A 16,561-nucleotide genomic window follows, 5' to 3' on the forward strand; every position below is an offset into this window, starting at 1 on the left:
ACTCCAGCTTATATAGATGCTGGGTCACATGCTGTACTGGCCAATAACAGCCATGCCATTAGTATGCATGGCTGTGATGGCTTCTAAGGGCACACAAGTTAAACGCTTATTGATTGGCAGCCTTTCAAAAAGCGCCGAACTCGAACACAAACTTTTACTGAAATATTCAGGTTCGTGTCCGGGGTCAAAAAAATCCTAAAGTTCGAACCCGAACTTTACAGTTTGGGTTTGCTCAACTTTAAAAAGGAACAACAATATCTTCCCTGCATCAAACTCTACCAACCAAGAGACATGGAGAGATACCAATACACCACAGACCACCTGACCATCTTCATTAGGGGAGTCCCCTTTGGGAGGCTCCCATTTATCTTTATGTTCCTCTACCTCCTCTTCTTCTTACATTGCCTCAAATCTGTGGTCAGCCTCTAGTTTTTTAGGATAAAGTTTACAACCGAACTCATACACCCTACGAGAATGGACAAAAATCCAACGCAAATAGATAAAAACTTGGGTTATGACCCCTCATTGATTTTGAATCTGTCAGAAACTACATTAATATACTTTGAATTAAAAATAGTATCTAAAGGTCTATCGTTTGTACCTACTACTATGTTTAATGTTTTCGATTGGATCAAAGATTTACATCTATTTATTAGAAAAATCCTTTGGCATAAAATGTTCACACAAACAAACCGTAAAAAATGTCTAGAACTGGGAATAAAACTAGAGAATCTTTAGGGTGTAGAGGATCTTGCCAATTTGATTGAAGAAAATGATAGCGAGAGAGGCAAGGGACAATTCACCACTTTGAGGAATAAAAGTAGGAAGATGCCACCTAAAGGGTCAGATCACCACATTGATCTATTTCTAAACTCAGTAATTAGAAATCTGGAATATTTGGATCAATGTGTCAACACCCCACATCATCCTAAAAATTACTCTACTAGTGAGATGGCAGGCCTCAAAAACCTTAGTGAGAAAAAGGATTTAATCATTAAATCATCAGATAAGAGAGGGGGATATTGTGATATTAAACTGTAAACAGTACAAACAGATCTGTCTATCACTCCTCTCTGATGCAAAAATCCATGAAATATTGGTGCGGGATCCTACCACACAGTATCAATTGCAACTGTCGATTTTATTAAAGGAGGCTGTAGATAATCATTGGATAGATCGGAATGAGTATGAATTCCTATTTCCCCAACATCCAAAAATTGCTTCTTATTTAGGAAGTCCTTCTGTGGACTTCCTAAAGTCCACAAGGGGTTACATCCCCTAAAAGGAAGGCCAATAGTTTCTGGGATTGAAAATTTGACTCAAAATGCTGGTATTTACAATGATAGAATTCATACGTCCCTTTGTTCTATCCCTTACTTCGTATATACATGATACAATGGATCTGCTCAAGAAACTCAAAGAAATAGTGGTTGAGGCTGATGTGTGGCTGGCCTCGATTGATGTTGTGGCCCTTTATAGATCCATCCCACGCCAAATGGGACTGAGGGATACCAAGCATTTCCTTGATACCAAAAGCAATCATTACCAGGGCCATAACAGTTTTGTTCTTCATTTGCTGGAATTCATCTTGACCCATAACTATTTTGTATTCGATTATAAGTATTACCACCAGCTCAGGGGCACCGCTATGGGGAATCCCTGTGCCCCAACTTATGCTAATTTGCTCCTGGGCTGGTGGGAGGATACAATAGTGTTTTCTGACCAATATGCTAACTGGGTCTCACATATTTTACTGTAGGTAAGATATATCGATGATATTGTGGTCAGATGAGAAACAAGATTTTCAGTTATTTGTCGAGGCACTGAACCAGAGCAATATTGTGTTATTTTTTACCCATGAGATACAGAAAGATTCAATTTTTTTTATAGATATTCGGCTATGGAAAAAATATAATATTATTCAGACATCCTTACATCGTAAAGAGACTTCTACTAACAGTTTTCTGCAATGGGGGAGTTTTCATCCCACCCCATTAAAGAAGCGGATCCCAAAGGAACAGTTCCTCAGAATATGGAGGAACTGTACGATGGATGAGGATTTTGAGAAAGAGGGTACCATTTTATATCAGAGATTTAGAGAAAAAGGATACCCGAGAAAAGTATTAAATCAGGATTGGAAATTTTAACAGAAATGCAACAGAACCAAGCTATTAACCCACAAAAGCAGAAAACAAAATGATAAAACTATGCGTATTATTGGAACTTGTGAGAAATATACTTGGTAAATATTGGTCACTTCTGAAAACTGATCCAGACATCTCAGGATTAGTGATGAGCAGCAGGGGCAATATTTGAATTTGCGATATTTCACGAATATTTGGGCAAATATTCATCATAAATTTGTGAATTAGAGAATTCACCATTATTTTCTTGATTGCGAAAATCGGCAATGTAATATGTGCGTATTGTGCACGCAATACATGCGTGGGTCACTTTTTCTAAATTTTTCAAGCTGCTAGAAGTTTCCTGAGACTGAAGAAAATGGTTGGCTCGGCAGAACATTACAATAGCTTTATATGTAGTGCGACACAGTGAGGGGAACGGTCTTGGAAAACAGGTATTTTCTTCCCAGCGTGTGCTGCTTGGCCGATTTGCAGCCAGGTGGGGTCAAATACTGGACTGGATTTTAAATGCCGGTCCGGGTTTTTGGCAGCACCTGGCTGTCCTTAAATAGACAGCTGGGCTCAGCAGCAGGATCTCTGTGTTGGAATCTGAGGCTTGGTGCCAGGTTGGAGGGCTGAGACCCATGGGCGGAGGAAACGGGCACCCTAAAACCTGCCGTGGACTGCTGGAGGCAGAACTGACATCAAGGTGACTTGTCTTATATGAACTTTCCAATTTGTGTGAAGTAACACCAAGATGTACTTTCAATTGTGTGTGAAGTAAACACCAAGACTGCAAAGTAACGCATTGTTTTGTCCATTTGCCTCAAGTGTGAATAAACAAAGTTTTGTGTTAAGAACTTGTCTTTTGCCTCTGTACAGCGTCCTCTTACCCTATCTACCACAGCGAAACCACACAATTGGTGGAGGATGCGTGCAAGCACAGTGAGGCAGGCGTGATCGCCGAAGTATTGTTTTTAATTTTTGCTCCGGGCACGGTTGTATGTTTTTCATTAAACCCGCTAAATTTCAACCCGTGACCCTCAACAAAATGAAAGCCATAATAAAGGCTCTTGTGGAGGCTAACCAGCAGCAGCGAAAAAACAAACCTGCAACAACGAGAGGCTAACAGGCAGCAGCAAGAAACAAACCAGCTGCTGTTACAACACGTGATGGCTATACAGACGGCAGGAACATCCCAAAGCGTTCATGATGTCCGGAAAGCGGTCCATGTGGAGATCCCCAAGATGACACCCTTAGATGACGTTGAAACCTACCTGCCGATGTAAGAGAAGGTGGCCACAAAGGAGAAACTACCCTGAGACCAGTGGGCTAAGATCGTCGCTCTGTTCCGGGAATCCGATTCTCAGCGGGTGTATTTCGACTTGCCGGACGATCAAGCGGCCAACTATCAGAAAGTAAAGCCTGAGATTCTGGCAAGACTCGGGGTGAAAGTGTTGGTCCGGGCCCAGCGGGTACATCAGTAGGGATTTAACCCAGCTGAGCCTGTGAGACCCCAGTATTATGACTTATTTCACCTCTTGCAAAAGTGGCTACAGCCTGATGTGCTGAGTCCCACGGCTATGCTGGATCGACTATTAGCTGATATGTTCTGGAGGGCTTTGCCACCCCCTCTCCAGCACTGGATCGGCCAGGTGTCTCCTAGCAATGCCCCGGAGATGGTGGACCTGGTGGAACACTATGAGGCTACTAAGAATCTACAGGGGTGTTCTTTTGGGGGGGCCAGTCAAACCCCGGTAAATCTCCACCCCAGGCCTGGATATTTGAGCAGATGAAACCCACACGGGATGTACCCACTATGGGCCTGGCTCTGCTGGCAGTGTCAGGAGCCTGGCCATGTAAGGGCTGACTGTCTTCATCGGGTTGAGCCCATGGACACTAATTGTGGTTACCTTCAGTCGCTTTATGCCAGGAAACTGTGTGCAACAGGTACCCTGGAATCTCTAGACCACTTGTGGAAGTGGGAGACACTCAAGCGGAGGCGCTGCTGGACTCTGGGAGCCTGTTGACCCTAGTAAGGGCTACCCTAGTGAAGTTCACTGAGTATACGGGCCGGAAAGTCGAGTGATGTGCATCCATGGAGACTTAAAATACTACCCCACAGCGCTGTGTCTTTAACCACGGTAGCCGGCAGGTGGACCCACGAGGTGTCAGTCGCCACAAATCTACACTACGAACTCATAATAGGGAGAGACTTTCTGGGCTTCCCGGCCCTATGGCCGATTGTGAGAGTTACTGATACCCGTGAGTCAGGGGTAAACCCAGGAGATTAGCCTTGTTCAGGAGGAAGGCCAGAACCCTTGGAACCTGAGGCCGAAGGCCCAGCAGTAGGGGTGATCACCACTTCGGTGGAAGAGGATGAGTGTAATGGTGGGAGACGTGGAGGACTTGCCACCGGGTCCTGAGTTGGCAGACCTCAACGTCTCCAGGGAAAATTTCAGTACAGCACAACACCGGAACCCAACCCTATCCCGAGCCTGGGAGAATGTGGTAATAATTAGTGATGGACGAACATCAGCCAGGACGGTTCGCGAACGCGATCGTGCAAACGCGATTGTGGAAACGCGAACGCGATCAGATGTTCGCAAACCGCAAGTTCGCGGCGGGCCCCATTCTCTTTAATGGAAGGCGAACCTGAAAAATCTTCAGCTCATATTTGCAGCCACCAAATACTTAGTAAAAGTGTACAAATAGTCCAACAACATGGAAAGTGACATACTAGAGGGGGATCAATGACAAAAATTTCAACAAAAAATATGTATCAGGGGACATTTATATGCGCCCTAAAGGGAAATTTTCTGAAATGTGCCCTGTTGGAGCGTGCAAAAATGTTATTTTAGGCCACGGGAGTACGGGCATTAAAAATTAGGCATTCACCTAACATAAAAGAAATTTCGATTATGTGGCTCGAGGTACATTATGCGGTCACTGAATAACAATTTTACCGTAGCCCACTTTTTTCACTTTTTTGGGGGGGAACTGGTATATCACACCAGTAGATATTCTTTGTTCCAATGTCGTTTGTCACTATCTGTAGCTGAGGTAACGCAGCAAAACCGCAAACAAATGCTACACTACCCAAATGCACTATATAGAAAGTATATAATTGGTATATAATACCACTGCTTCAATCACTTTTTTGGGGGGCAACTGGTATATCACACCAGTAGATATTATTTGTTCCAATAGAGTTTGGCACTATTTGTAGCTGAGGTAATGCAGCTAAACCGCAAACAAATGCTGCACTACCCAACTGCACTATATAGAAAGTACAGTATATTATTGGTATATAACACCCATGCTTCAATCAGTTTTTTTGAGGGGCAACTGGTATATCACACCAGTAGAAATTATTTGTTCCAATAGCGTTTGGCACTCTATGTAGCTGCAGTATCGCAGAAGAACCGCACACAACTGCTGCACAATACAAATGCACTATAATATACTTTCTATGTTAGAAAGTATATTATAAGTTTATTACACCCCTCAGTAAGACACACCTATCGATAGCACACCTATACCAGTCCTTAAAAGGACTTTTGTGGATCTATTAGCTAGCGTTTGGTGTCCCTAACAGTCTGTCCCTAATCCACACAGCAACCTCTCCCTACACTGGCAAAAGACTGAATGTAAAATGGCGACCAGATCAGGTTTATTTATAAGGTAGGGGGTATGTCCATGTGCTGAAACATCTCCATTGGCTGTCCTGTACCACCTGATGGATGTGTCATGAGTCAAAGTTCTTCACCATATTCGGCGAACCACGAACAAACAAGATGGCCTTGTGGTTCGCCCAGCGGTCATTTCATGGGGAACTTTGCTCGTTTGCGATTCGTCGAACATATGGCGATATTCGCACGCGCCCTATTTTTTTGCATAGTGCCGAACTTTGACCCATGACACGTCCATAAGGTGGGACAGGACAGCCAATTAAGACGTTTCAGCAGATGGACACACCCCCTACCCCATAAATAAACCCAATCTGGCCGCCATTTTGAGTGTGATATATTTATAATATACTTTCTATTATAGTGCATTTGTATTGTGCAGCAGTTGTGTGCGGTTCTGCTGAGATACCGCAGCTATAAAGAGGGACAAACGCTATTGGAACAAATAATTTCAACTGGTGTGATATACCAGTTTCCCACCCAAAAAACTGTTTAAGGGGTTTGATATACCTGCTTCCAGCAAATAATCATTAAGCAGTTCTATATACCTGATTCCACAAATACTGCTCTTCTATAGGGTCTTTGTCACAGGGTCATTTTGAAAATGACAGGCAGAGGAAGACGCCGGCCATTCCGCAGGGGTGGTAGGGGTCGGACAGGTGCACCTAAGTGGGAAGTTGGAAAAGGTGTGTGCAATTACGTCAAAAGACGCACCAGAGTTGGTTAAGTGGCTCACTCAACCTTCCGCTTCTGCACCCTCCTCATCCTCTGTATCTGCACCCTCCTCACTCTCTGCTGTGCGCACCCCCAAAGACACCACCAACCACCACCATAGCCCCTCCACTTGAGTCAGAGGAATTATTTTCCCATCTTACCGATGTGCAGTCATTCTTGGCATCAGATGAGGAAGAGGAGGTAGCAACGGCCACCACCCAGCGGGCTGACGATAGTACCCAGATCAGCCCAAGAAGGGTGGTCCCTGCTGTTGCTGCCTACTCTGAGATCTCTAATGTCAGTGGTGGGGAAGGTTACAATAATGATGTGTCGATGGATGTCACGTGGGTGCCTACAAGAGAGGAAGAGGAGGGAAGTTCAGAGGGAGAGACAGAGCAGCAGTTAGGGAGGAGAAGGAGGAGAAGCAGGCAGAACTTGCAGTGCACAGGAGGCAAAAAGCAGAGTGCAAATGTATCTGGAGCGAGCCATCCACAGTGCAAGAGGTCACATCTTGCGCTCCCAGGACGCAACCACATAGCTCCGCAGTGTGGCCTTTTTTTTTTACTTGTCAGCTGCTGATAATAGTGTTGCCATCTGCAGTGTAACGGTCACGTCCACACACACACAGAGGGAAGGGTAGTGACCACTGCGCTCCACCCTCACCCCTGGCCCTGCCTACTTGCCTCACGAGTCCTGATGACAGGGGACAACTGGACGGCAATCCCTAACTTAGGATATGTGCAGGGAAGACAGACAAGACAAAATACGGAACATGAACGGACCGGGTCAGAACCAAGAGAACTACGCAGTACAACGGATTAAGCAAAGAATGGTCAGGAGAAGCCGGGGTCAAATACCATGAGAGTAGCGAAGTACAAGAGGAGTCCTAAGAGAGTAGTCAGGTGGGAGCCGAGGTCACAATACCAGGATGTATGCGCAGTACAGGAGGAGCAGGCAGAGGATCGTCAGGGAACAGGATCAGGTAAATATTCAGTAGTCCAACAAATAGCCAGGAACCTAGAAATTAACAGGCAACCTGTAGCCAGCAGGCTGCCTGTATTTATAGTGGGAGTGAGGGTCATGTGACGTGGCCAGCATCACATGACCGACAGACCAACCAGTCGAGCACCGAGTGATCAGCTCGGCGCTCAAGGCAGACTAGGAGCAGGGAGCCACCCAGCTAGTAAAGCCGCCCTGGGAATGAGGTCAAACACAGAACCTCATTCCAAAAGCTAAGCAACAGTTCTGTGGGCAATGGGGGACCGAGTGCACCTTCGGAACCCCGTGACATGCAGACTGTGCTGTCAACGCATACCTAACACTCACCTAGGGACGATCGTCTTAAGAAGGCACCTGGCCTCCCAGCATGGAGCAAAGTGGGAGCATTTGTCCTCCACTCCACCTTCTTGTCAACGACTTATGGACATTGTGCTTCGTCCACATCGTTGGTACGCTTCAGCTTACCTGGACAATAATGTCATCCACAGTACCGACTGGGAAAGTTACCTACCCAAAATTGCAGGCTGTAGTGGACTCCCTTCAAAAGACTGGACTAACCCCTAACCCAAAAAAATGTGCGATCGGGTTAGAAGAGACGAAATACCTGGGGTATGTCATTGGGCGAGGAGTCATCAAACCCCAACTGAACAAAATAGAAGCGATACGGAATTTTTCCCGACCTGTCACTACTAGGCAAGTAAAGTCGTTCTTGGTAATGGTGGGCAATTAGAGTGGATATAAAAAGTCTACACACCCCTGTTAAAATGTCAGGTTTCTGTGATGTAAAAAAATGAGACAAAGATAAATCATTTCAGAACTTTTTCCACCTTTAATGTGACCTATAAACTGTACCACTCAATTGAAAAACAAACTGAAATCTTTATCGTGGAGGGAAGAAAACAAAAATAAATAAACTAATGTGGTTGCATAAGTGTGCACACCCTCTTATAACTGAGGATGTAGCTGTGTTCAGAATAAAGCAATCACATTCAAAATCATGTTAAATAGGAGTCAGCATACACCTGTCATCATTTAAAGTGCCTCTGATTAACCCCAAATAAAGTTCAGCTGCTCTAGTTGGTCTTTCCTGAAATTTTCTTAATCGAATCCTACAGCAAAAGCCATGGTCCACAGAGAGTTCCAAAACATCATAGTGATCTCATTGTTAAAAGGTATCAGTCAGGAGAAGGGTACAAAAGAATTTCCAAGACTTTAGATATACCATGGAACACAGTGAAGACAATCATCATCAAGTGGAGAAAATATGGCACAACAGTGACATTACCAAAAACTGGACGTCCCATGAAAAGACGAGTAGAAAACTGGTCTGGAAGGCTACCAAGAGGACTACAGCAACATTAAAGGAGCTGCAGGAATATCTGACAAGTACTGGCTGTGTGGTACATGTGACAACAATCTCCCGTATTCTTCATATGTCTGGGCTATGGGTAGAGTGGTAAGACAAAAGCTTTTTCTTACAAAGAAAAACATCCAAGCTAGGCTACATTTTGCAAAAACACATCTAAAGTCTCCCAAAAGCATGTGGGAAAAGGTGTTATGGTCTGGTGAAACCAAGGTTGAACTTTTTGGCCATAATTACAAAAGATATATTTGGTGCAAAAACAACACCGCACATCACCAAAAGAACACCATACCCACAGTGAAGCATGGTGGAAGCAGCATCATGCTTTGGGGCTGTTTTTCTTCAGCTGGAACTGGGGCCTTAGTTAAGCTAGAGGGAATTATGAACAGTTCCAAATACCAGTCAATATTGGCACAAAACCGTCAGGCTTCTGCTAGAAAGCTGAACATGAAGAGGGACTTCATCTTTCAGCATGAAACCACGACCCAAAGCATACATCCAAATCAACAAAGGAATGGCTTCACCAGAAGAAGATTAAAGTTTTGGAATTGCCCAGCCAGAGTCCAGACCTGAATCCGATTGAAAATCTGTAGGGTGATCTGAAGAGGGCTGTGCACAGGTGATGCCCTCGCAATCTGACAGATTTGGAGTGTTTTTGCAAAGAAGAGTGGGCAAATCTTGCCAAGTCAAATTGTACCATGCTGATAGACTCATACCCAAAAAGACTGAGTGCTGTAATAAAATCAAAAGGTGCTTCAAAAAAGTATTAGTTTAAGGGTGTGCACACTTATGCAACCATATTTTATTTTAATATTTTTTCTTCCCTCTACCTAAAAGATTTCAGTTTGTTTTTCAATTGAGTTGTACAGTTTATAGGTCACATTAAAGGTGGAAAAAGTTATGAAATGATTTATCTTTGTCTCATTTTTTTACCTCACAGACACCTGACATTTTAACAGGGGTGTGTAGACTTTTTATATTCACTGTACATGAGGTATGTCCCCCACTTTGTTACGGTGGCTGCGCCATTTACAGGGCTCTTGAAGGGATGCAGGTCGGTGATGGTTCGCTGGGATGATCAGGCGGAAGGGGCTTTCTCCGCTCCGAAGTGGGCCTCGTTGCTATACTGTCTTAGGAAATCAACGGGGAGGAGCATCCCGTTGTCTTCCTCAGCCGTAAGCTCATCCCAGCAGAGACCAGGTACAGCATAGTGGAGAGAGAGTGCCTGGCTATCAAGTGGGCACTCAAGTCTCTTTGTTATTATTTGTTGGGGAGAAAATTCAGCGTGGTAACTGACCACAGTGGATGAGCCAGGGCAAAGAAAGAAATGCCCGGGTCACCACATGGTTCCTTATCACTACAGAACTTTAAATTTACAGTGGAACCAGGGCAGGCCGGTTACAAGGAAACGCGGATTCCCTGTTTCGAGTACATTGTCTGGCGAGTGTTCACCCCCTCAAGGTTGAACAAAGGGGGGGGGGGTATGTGACATAGTGAGGGGAATGGTCTTGGAAAACAGGTATTTTCTTCCCAGCGTGTGCTGCTGGGCTGATTTGCAGCCAGGTGGGGTCAAATACTGGACTGGATTTTAATTGCCGGTTCATGTTTTTGGCAGCACCTGGCTGTCCCTAAATAGGCAGCTGGACTTAGCAGCAGGATCTCTGTGTTGGGAACTGAGGTTTGGTGCCAGGTTGGACGGCTGAGACCCATGGGCCGAGGAAACAGGCCCCATAAAGCCTGCCGTGGACTGCTGGAGGCAGAACTGACATCAAGTTGACTTGTCTTATATGAACTTTCCAATTTGTGTGAAGTAACACCAAGATGTACTTTCCATTGTGTGTGAAGTAAACACCAAGACTGCAAAGTAACGCATTGTTTGTGAATTTTCCTCAAGTGTTACTAAACACTGAAGTTTTGCATTAAGAACTTGTCTTTTGCCTCTGTACTGCATCTGCTTTCCTTATCTACCAGAGCGAAACTCCACAGCAGATAGAGTGCTCCAATATATTCGCAACTGCGCAAATCGACAATTAATGATGCACATATTTCAGCGCACTGCGTGCAACTTCACATTTTAGCAGGTCTGACTACTTATTACTGATTGGTGCACTAAGTATTGTTGTGAACTTGTAACATCACAGCACTATGTCTGTAGCATGTATGTATGGACAGCAGAACCTATCACACTACCTAACACCCTGCACTGGAACCTATCAGCTACGCTATATCACTATCTAACCTACACTGACTATCTCCCACTAACTATCTGTATAATATATATAAGCTAACTAACTAACTATCTAATGTAATGACACAGCAAAGCACAGAGCACAGCAATAACACTGCTCTCTCTCTCAGATCTGCAAAAAACTGCAGAAATTGACTGCTGGGGAGGTTCTTATATAGTAAGTGGTAGGCAACTTTCCTATTGGTTGCTAGGGATGTTGCTAAGCATTCTCATTGGCCCACAAGCAAGAAGCAGGGAGGGATCATGGGTTTAGGTGAAAAAAAAAAATCGAGAATATATGCAAATACGAATATATAGCACTAAATTCTAAATCTTCGTAAATTCTCGAATTGGCGATATTCGCGATTAAAATTCGCAATACGAATATTCGCGCCCAACACTACTCAGGATTCATTCCAGATTTTCCAGCAATTACGTATAGACATGGGCGCAACTTAAGAGATGCCTTGGTTAACAGGCACTTTGAGACTCACAAAAAATAGACATGGCTGACGAATAGACAGATTGGTACCTTTCGCTGCGGCCATTGTAAAGCATGTAATGGTGATGTCAGAGTTTTGACATTTTGCGAGTTAGAGACAATTAGGACAGGTATTATAGTTGGAGATCTTGACACCATTTTGAAACAAAAAGAAGCCAGATGGACACATAGGTTGAATACTAAAAATAGTGGTAGGTTGTGGTGGCTTTTCCTATTACTACATAGGTTGAATACTATCACCCCTTGTGGCCTTAATGAGTATATTGATTTTGCGTGTTTTATTTAAATAATGACTTTTTTGTACTAGTCCATCTATTGTTATTTTGTATCTATGGGTGAGGTAGGGTGCTACTTATAATCAAATGCTGCACCTAATATATACCTTATAATATGTGGGGTAGTAACCCTCCCCATATTTTACCTTCCCATTCCCCATCCTATTAGCTGGTAGGAAGTAACACTTGTTTATGGTAAAATATACTTTTCAATAGTCAAGCAATCTTCTTGTATTAGTAGAGTACATTGGCTATGCCATCTGTACCATAAATTTTATATCCAATGGTTTCTTTGTCCTTCCTCCTGTATTACCAGTAAATCTGTGATTCACTTGCTGTATTTGCGTTCCACCATGTGTTCCACTGTCGACTTCCGGTCACGTGACTTCCGGTTATCGGTGCGCGGGGGCGACGCTGACTGCATATACCGTGTTTCCCCGAAAATAGTACACTGTCTTATCTTTATTTTTCCTCAAGAAGTATGGCTTATTTTCATGTCTTATTTTTATTAAGTATGGTACAACAATCTCCTCTGGTGTTTGTGTGGGGTGAGAGAGACCCACAGACTGTTGCTGATCAGTGTTGGGGAGCAGCAGCTTTACTGGTGTTTGGGGGGGGGGGGGGTGAGAGAGACCCATAGTGCAGAGTAAAACAGCAGCTTTATTCTTCCCCCTGAGGACACACAATACCTATAGCAGAACTTCCTGCTCCTCACTTCACTGAGGAGACTTTTACTTGAGAAGGGCTGCCCGTCTTCTTTACCGCTCCGTGCTGGTACGCTTAGCCACGCCTATCACTATGTCTTATTTTCGGGGTATGGCTTATATTGCGCAAATACTTAGAAATCCTGCTACGGCTTATTTTATGGGCATGTCTAATTTTTGGGGAAACACGATAGGTGTAACGGTCGCGTACACACACACACAGGGGGAGGGAAGTGACCACTGCGCTCCACCCTTACCCCTGGCCCTGCCTACTTGCCTCGCGAGTCCTAATGACAGGGGACAACTGGACGGCAATCCCTAACTTGGAGTAAGTGCAGGGATGACAGACAGACAAACAACAGGACATGAACGGACCGAGTCAATACCAGGAAAGCTGCAAAGTACAAATGGAGCAAGCAGAGAATTGTCAGGAGAAGCCGGGGTCATAAATACCAGGAGAGCAGAGAAGTACAAGAGGAGTCCTAAGAGAGTAGTCAGGTGGGAGCCAAGGTCACAATACCAGGATGGAAGTGCAGTACAGGAGGAGCAGGCAAAAGGATGGTCAGGGAACAGGATCAGGTAAGTATTCAGCAGTCCAACAAATAGCCAGGAACCTAGAAATTAACAGGCAACCTGTAGCCAGCAGGCTGCCTGTATTTATAGTGGAGAGTGAGGGTCATGTGACGTGGCCAGCGTCACATGACCGACAGACCAACCAGTCGAGCACTGAGTGATCAGCTCGGCGCTCAAGGCAGACTAGGAGCAGGGAGCCACCCAGCTAGTAAAGCCGCCCTGGGAATGAGGTCAAACACAGAACCTCATTCCAAAAGCTAAGCAACAGTTCTGCGGGCAATGGGGGACCGAGTGCACCTTTGGAACCCCGTGACAATAGGTATGGACAGAGACCTGACTTTCCATTGAAATGGCCACCACTGCATCACCAATGTTCCTGTGTTGACCCAGAATTATCATACCCTTTCCAGGCCTGACATTTCAGTTGGGATTAAGGGAAGTTTGACCTTATTTTCCCCCTCTTTGCTACATTGATCGTTATTTTGATTAGCCTTTCCTGCTGTTCATCCAATTTTATTTATAAAGCCATATTAATACTATCAGTATTTAACAGGTCTGTGGTACGCTTTTAAAAGGGGCATATTAGTACCAGCATTGCGGACATTGAGTGTGTGATGCAGATGTATTATATCTGGTCCCAAATTTGTGGGAATTGTTATTCTTTTTGGCCATGAGAATTACTATTATCATATGGGCAGTATTATAATAGTTTAATCTGATTTGCACACATATTATAGCCTCCACTTTTGTACTGTTTGCTTTCTGGAGTTTTTTTTTGTTATTTGTGGTTCCCAGATGAACTGACCCCACAGAACGGTTCAGAGAAACACGTCAGGACAAAGTTTGCATTCCTGGGACTTATGGTACGTGCTCCTCTTTTCCACTGGTGATCAAATTTGGATGCCACTAGTTTATTTGGGAGAATATATTGTGGTAATGTGAACAGTGCTGGAAGGTGTGTTGTCCCACTTCAGGTACCTCAGATGAGTGAGACAGATAAAATCCAGAGAGTGGCAGTAGTCTCAGCAAAGCATAGTTTGCTGAGACATTTCTGTATACATTTTCTGGGCTGGATTTTACTTGGACTGGTGGCTAGACTTGGTAGAGTGAGTTCCCAGTCCTCACCCTTCCAGCACGGGTTTTCCTTTCTACCTGAGGTGATCGCAGGTGAGGCCTTCTGTAATCAGGCTTGCATAAAGCGCCTCAGAGTAGGTCAGTCTGAGGAGGGAGAAGTGTCTGTGATACTGGAGCAGAGGCTCTGTGTGTGGTCTCAGTCAGGAAGACTGAGGGGCTACAAGGCTATGCAAAGCCTGATCTCTCCCCTGTGTGGACTGACGCTTGATGAGTGGAACCTGCTAAGGCTTGGAGCCTGAGACCCTGACACTAAGCAGTACTTAGAGGTGAGTCAGGGAAACCTATGTGTTTAGGTAGACGGGCAGGAGTTTATTTTGTACAACTGTTTATGTTTACGCGGATGTGCCGCAAATAAAACACAGTTTTGACCCTTAAATCTTGGTGTCTGTGAAGATGTCTGTCAGTGTGACCCCCTGAAAGAGAGACGATCCCTTACAATATGTATTATGTGCCATTATTTATCTATGTTGTAACTTTATTATTTTCTTATACATGCATTGACCAATGACATTACTGTTCGCCTGTAGTCATAATAGTCCTCTTCTCGGGTGGCGGTGTCAGGGACATATAGGGCCCACTAGGAGGTTCCTGACACGGGATCGCCCCTGTCGGGGCGGCCATTCCATTTTTGCTAGGTAGGGCTTGTAGTTTGATAGGGCAAGTGTGAGGGTGAGATATTTTTCCTTTCCATGTCCCGCCCAGCCTTATTGCTTTTTATGGGCACAATATGGGTGAGTTTTAATGATCATCAGTAAAGGTTACGTTTTACACGGGTGAAGGGACTCTGTGATTATATTATAATTAAATTACACTAGTGACTACCTGACATCTGATGTCTATATCTATCAGTACTGTGATACATTTCTGGGTCCCTAGCAGCCAAGTCAAATCTGGCCTGGCGGAGGGCTGTGTATAAGAATCTAGGGGTAGCCTTAGCTTCCTACCATCAATAGTGGGTGGTTAAGACTGTTAGCAGTTTCTGTTTGCTGGCTGTGGTTCCAAACTGTATTTCTTTACAATAGGTGTATGAAAGCCAGTCTTAATAAGTATAGTCCGAAAATAATTAACAAAATGTTTTAAATTTATCTTATAAATTTGCCTTAATTTTCTTCTGTTAAACTCAATAACTGAAATTGATAACTGAAATTAATAACCAGTTTTGCTTTCTTTGTTTTTCAGGGGGTTCTTGAAAATTTTATAGGCACAGCAATTTGCGGTGGATTTTTTTGTCTATTTTCTGGACAGCCGCTAACTATTATAAGCAGCACTGGACCTGTGCTTGTGTTTGAGAGACTTTTATACAGTTTTAGCAAGTGGGTGCATTTAATTTCCATTTTTATGTAAAATTTCAGAAAAATGGTACATTATAGTTTAATAAATAATAATGAGTATTTAAAGTGAAACTGGTTAAAAGAAATCTCTAGCCAAATAGTAAGATTTGGTAAAATAAACCCACTTGGGTTAATTATATTCCTCAACATGGAAATTGTAATATGAAGAAGGAAAAGTTGTGGGATTATGAAAATCACAGGATTGACAGACATTTTAATTCATATGCAAAATATTCAGAACATCTCAATTTATTCAGTATTGAGTATGAACTTCACACGCAGAAATACACATACTAAAGCTTCGTTCACATCAGCGTTCAGCCTTTCCGTTCTCCTACTCCGTTATAGGGGAAGGAAAAACGGAGAGGACGGATTTGGCACATAACTGAGCTGTAATGGGGTCTGTTAGGTTTCCGCCCAGAGGAAGATTTTTGAAGCAGAGATAATCCTGCATGCACTAGTTTTGTCTCCGCACCAAAATCATCTTCTGAGCGTAAACCTAACGGACCCCATTATAGTCTATGGGGGTCTATGGGGTCCGTAGGCTCCGTTCGGCTCAGTTATCTGCCGAATCCATCCATTCTGTTTTTCCTGCCCCTATAACGGAGTAGGAGAACGGAAAGGCTGAACGCTGATGTGAATGAAGCCTACACACTTTGGCATGCTATCAGTCAGGTTATTAATGGTTGTTTGAGAAATGTTTTGCCACACTAAATGCACTTGGGCATGCAAATCATCAAGATCCACTGCTAGCAGCTCCCTATCCAATTACCAATGACGTTCCAAATGTGCTCAGTGGAGACAAGTCCAAGAGCAGGTTATAATAGCACGTTCTGGCCACTCTTTTGTGCCATTCTTCTAATCAGACTATACAGTATGTACATGTAAAATACCAGTAAAATATGACCTCTTTAAAAGTAAATAGGA

General features: G+C 43.9%; 1 protein-coding gene across 1 annotated transcript in view; it reads left to right on the top strand.

The window, feature by feature from the left end:
* Window positions 1-16,561, top strand: part of SLC4A9 (solute carrier family 4 member 9) — a 251,606-nt gene that overhangs the window by 124,412 nt on the left and 110,633 nt on the right. Inside the window, exon 12 of the mRNA XM_040442704.1 lies at window positions 15,483-15,616. Within this exon, the coding sequence (XP_040298638.1) occupies window positions 15,483-15,616 (134 nt within the window). The remainder of the gene's footprint in view (window positions 1-15,482; window positions 15,617-16,561) is intronic.

Source organism: Bufo bufo, chromosome 1 (assembly GCF_905171765.1).
Source record: "Bufo bufo chromosome 1, aBufBuf1.1, whole genome shotgun sequence".
NCBI classification, from domain to species: domain Eukaryota; kingdom Metazoa; phylum Chordata; class Amphibia; order Anura; family Bufonidae; genus Bufo; species Bufo bufo.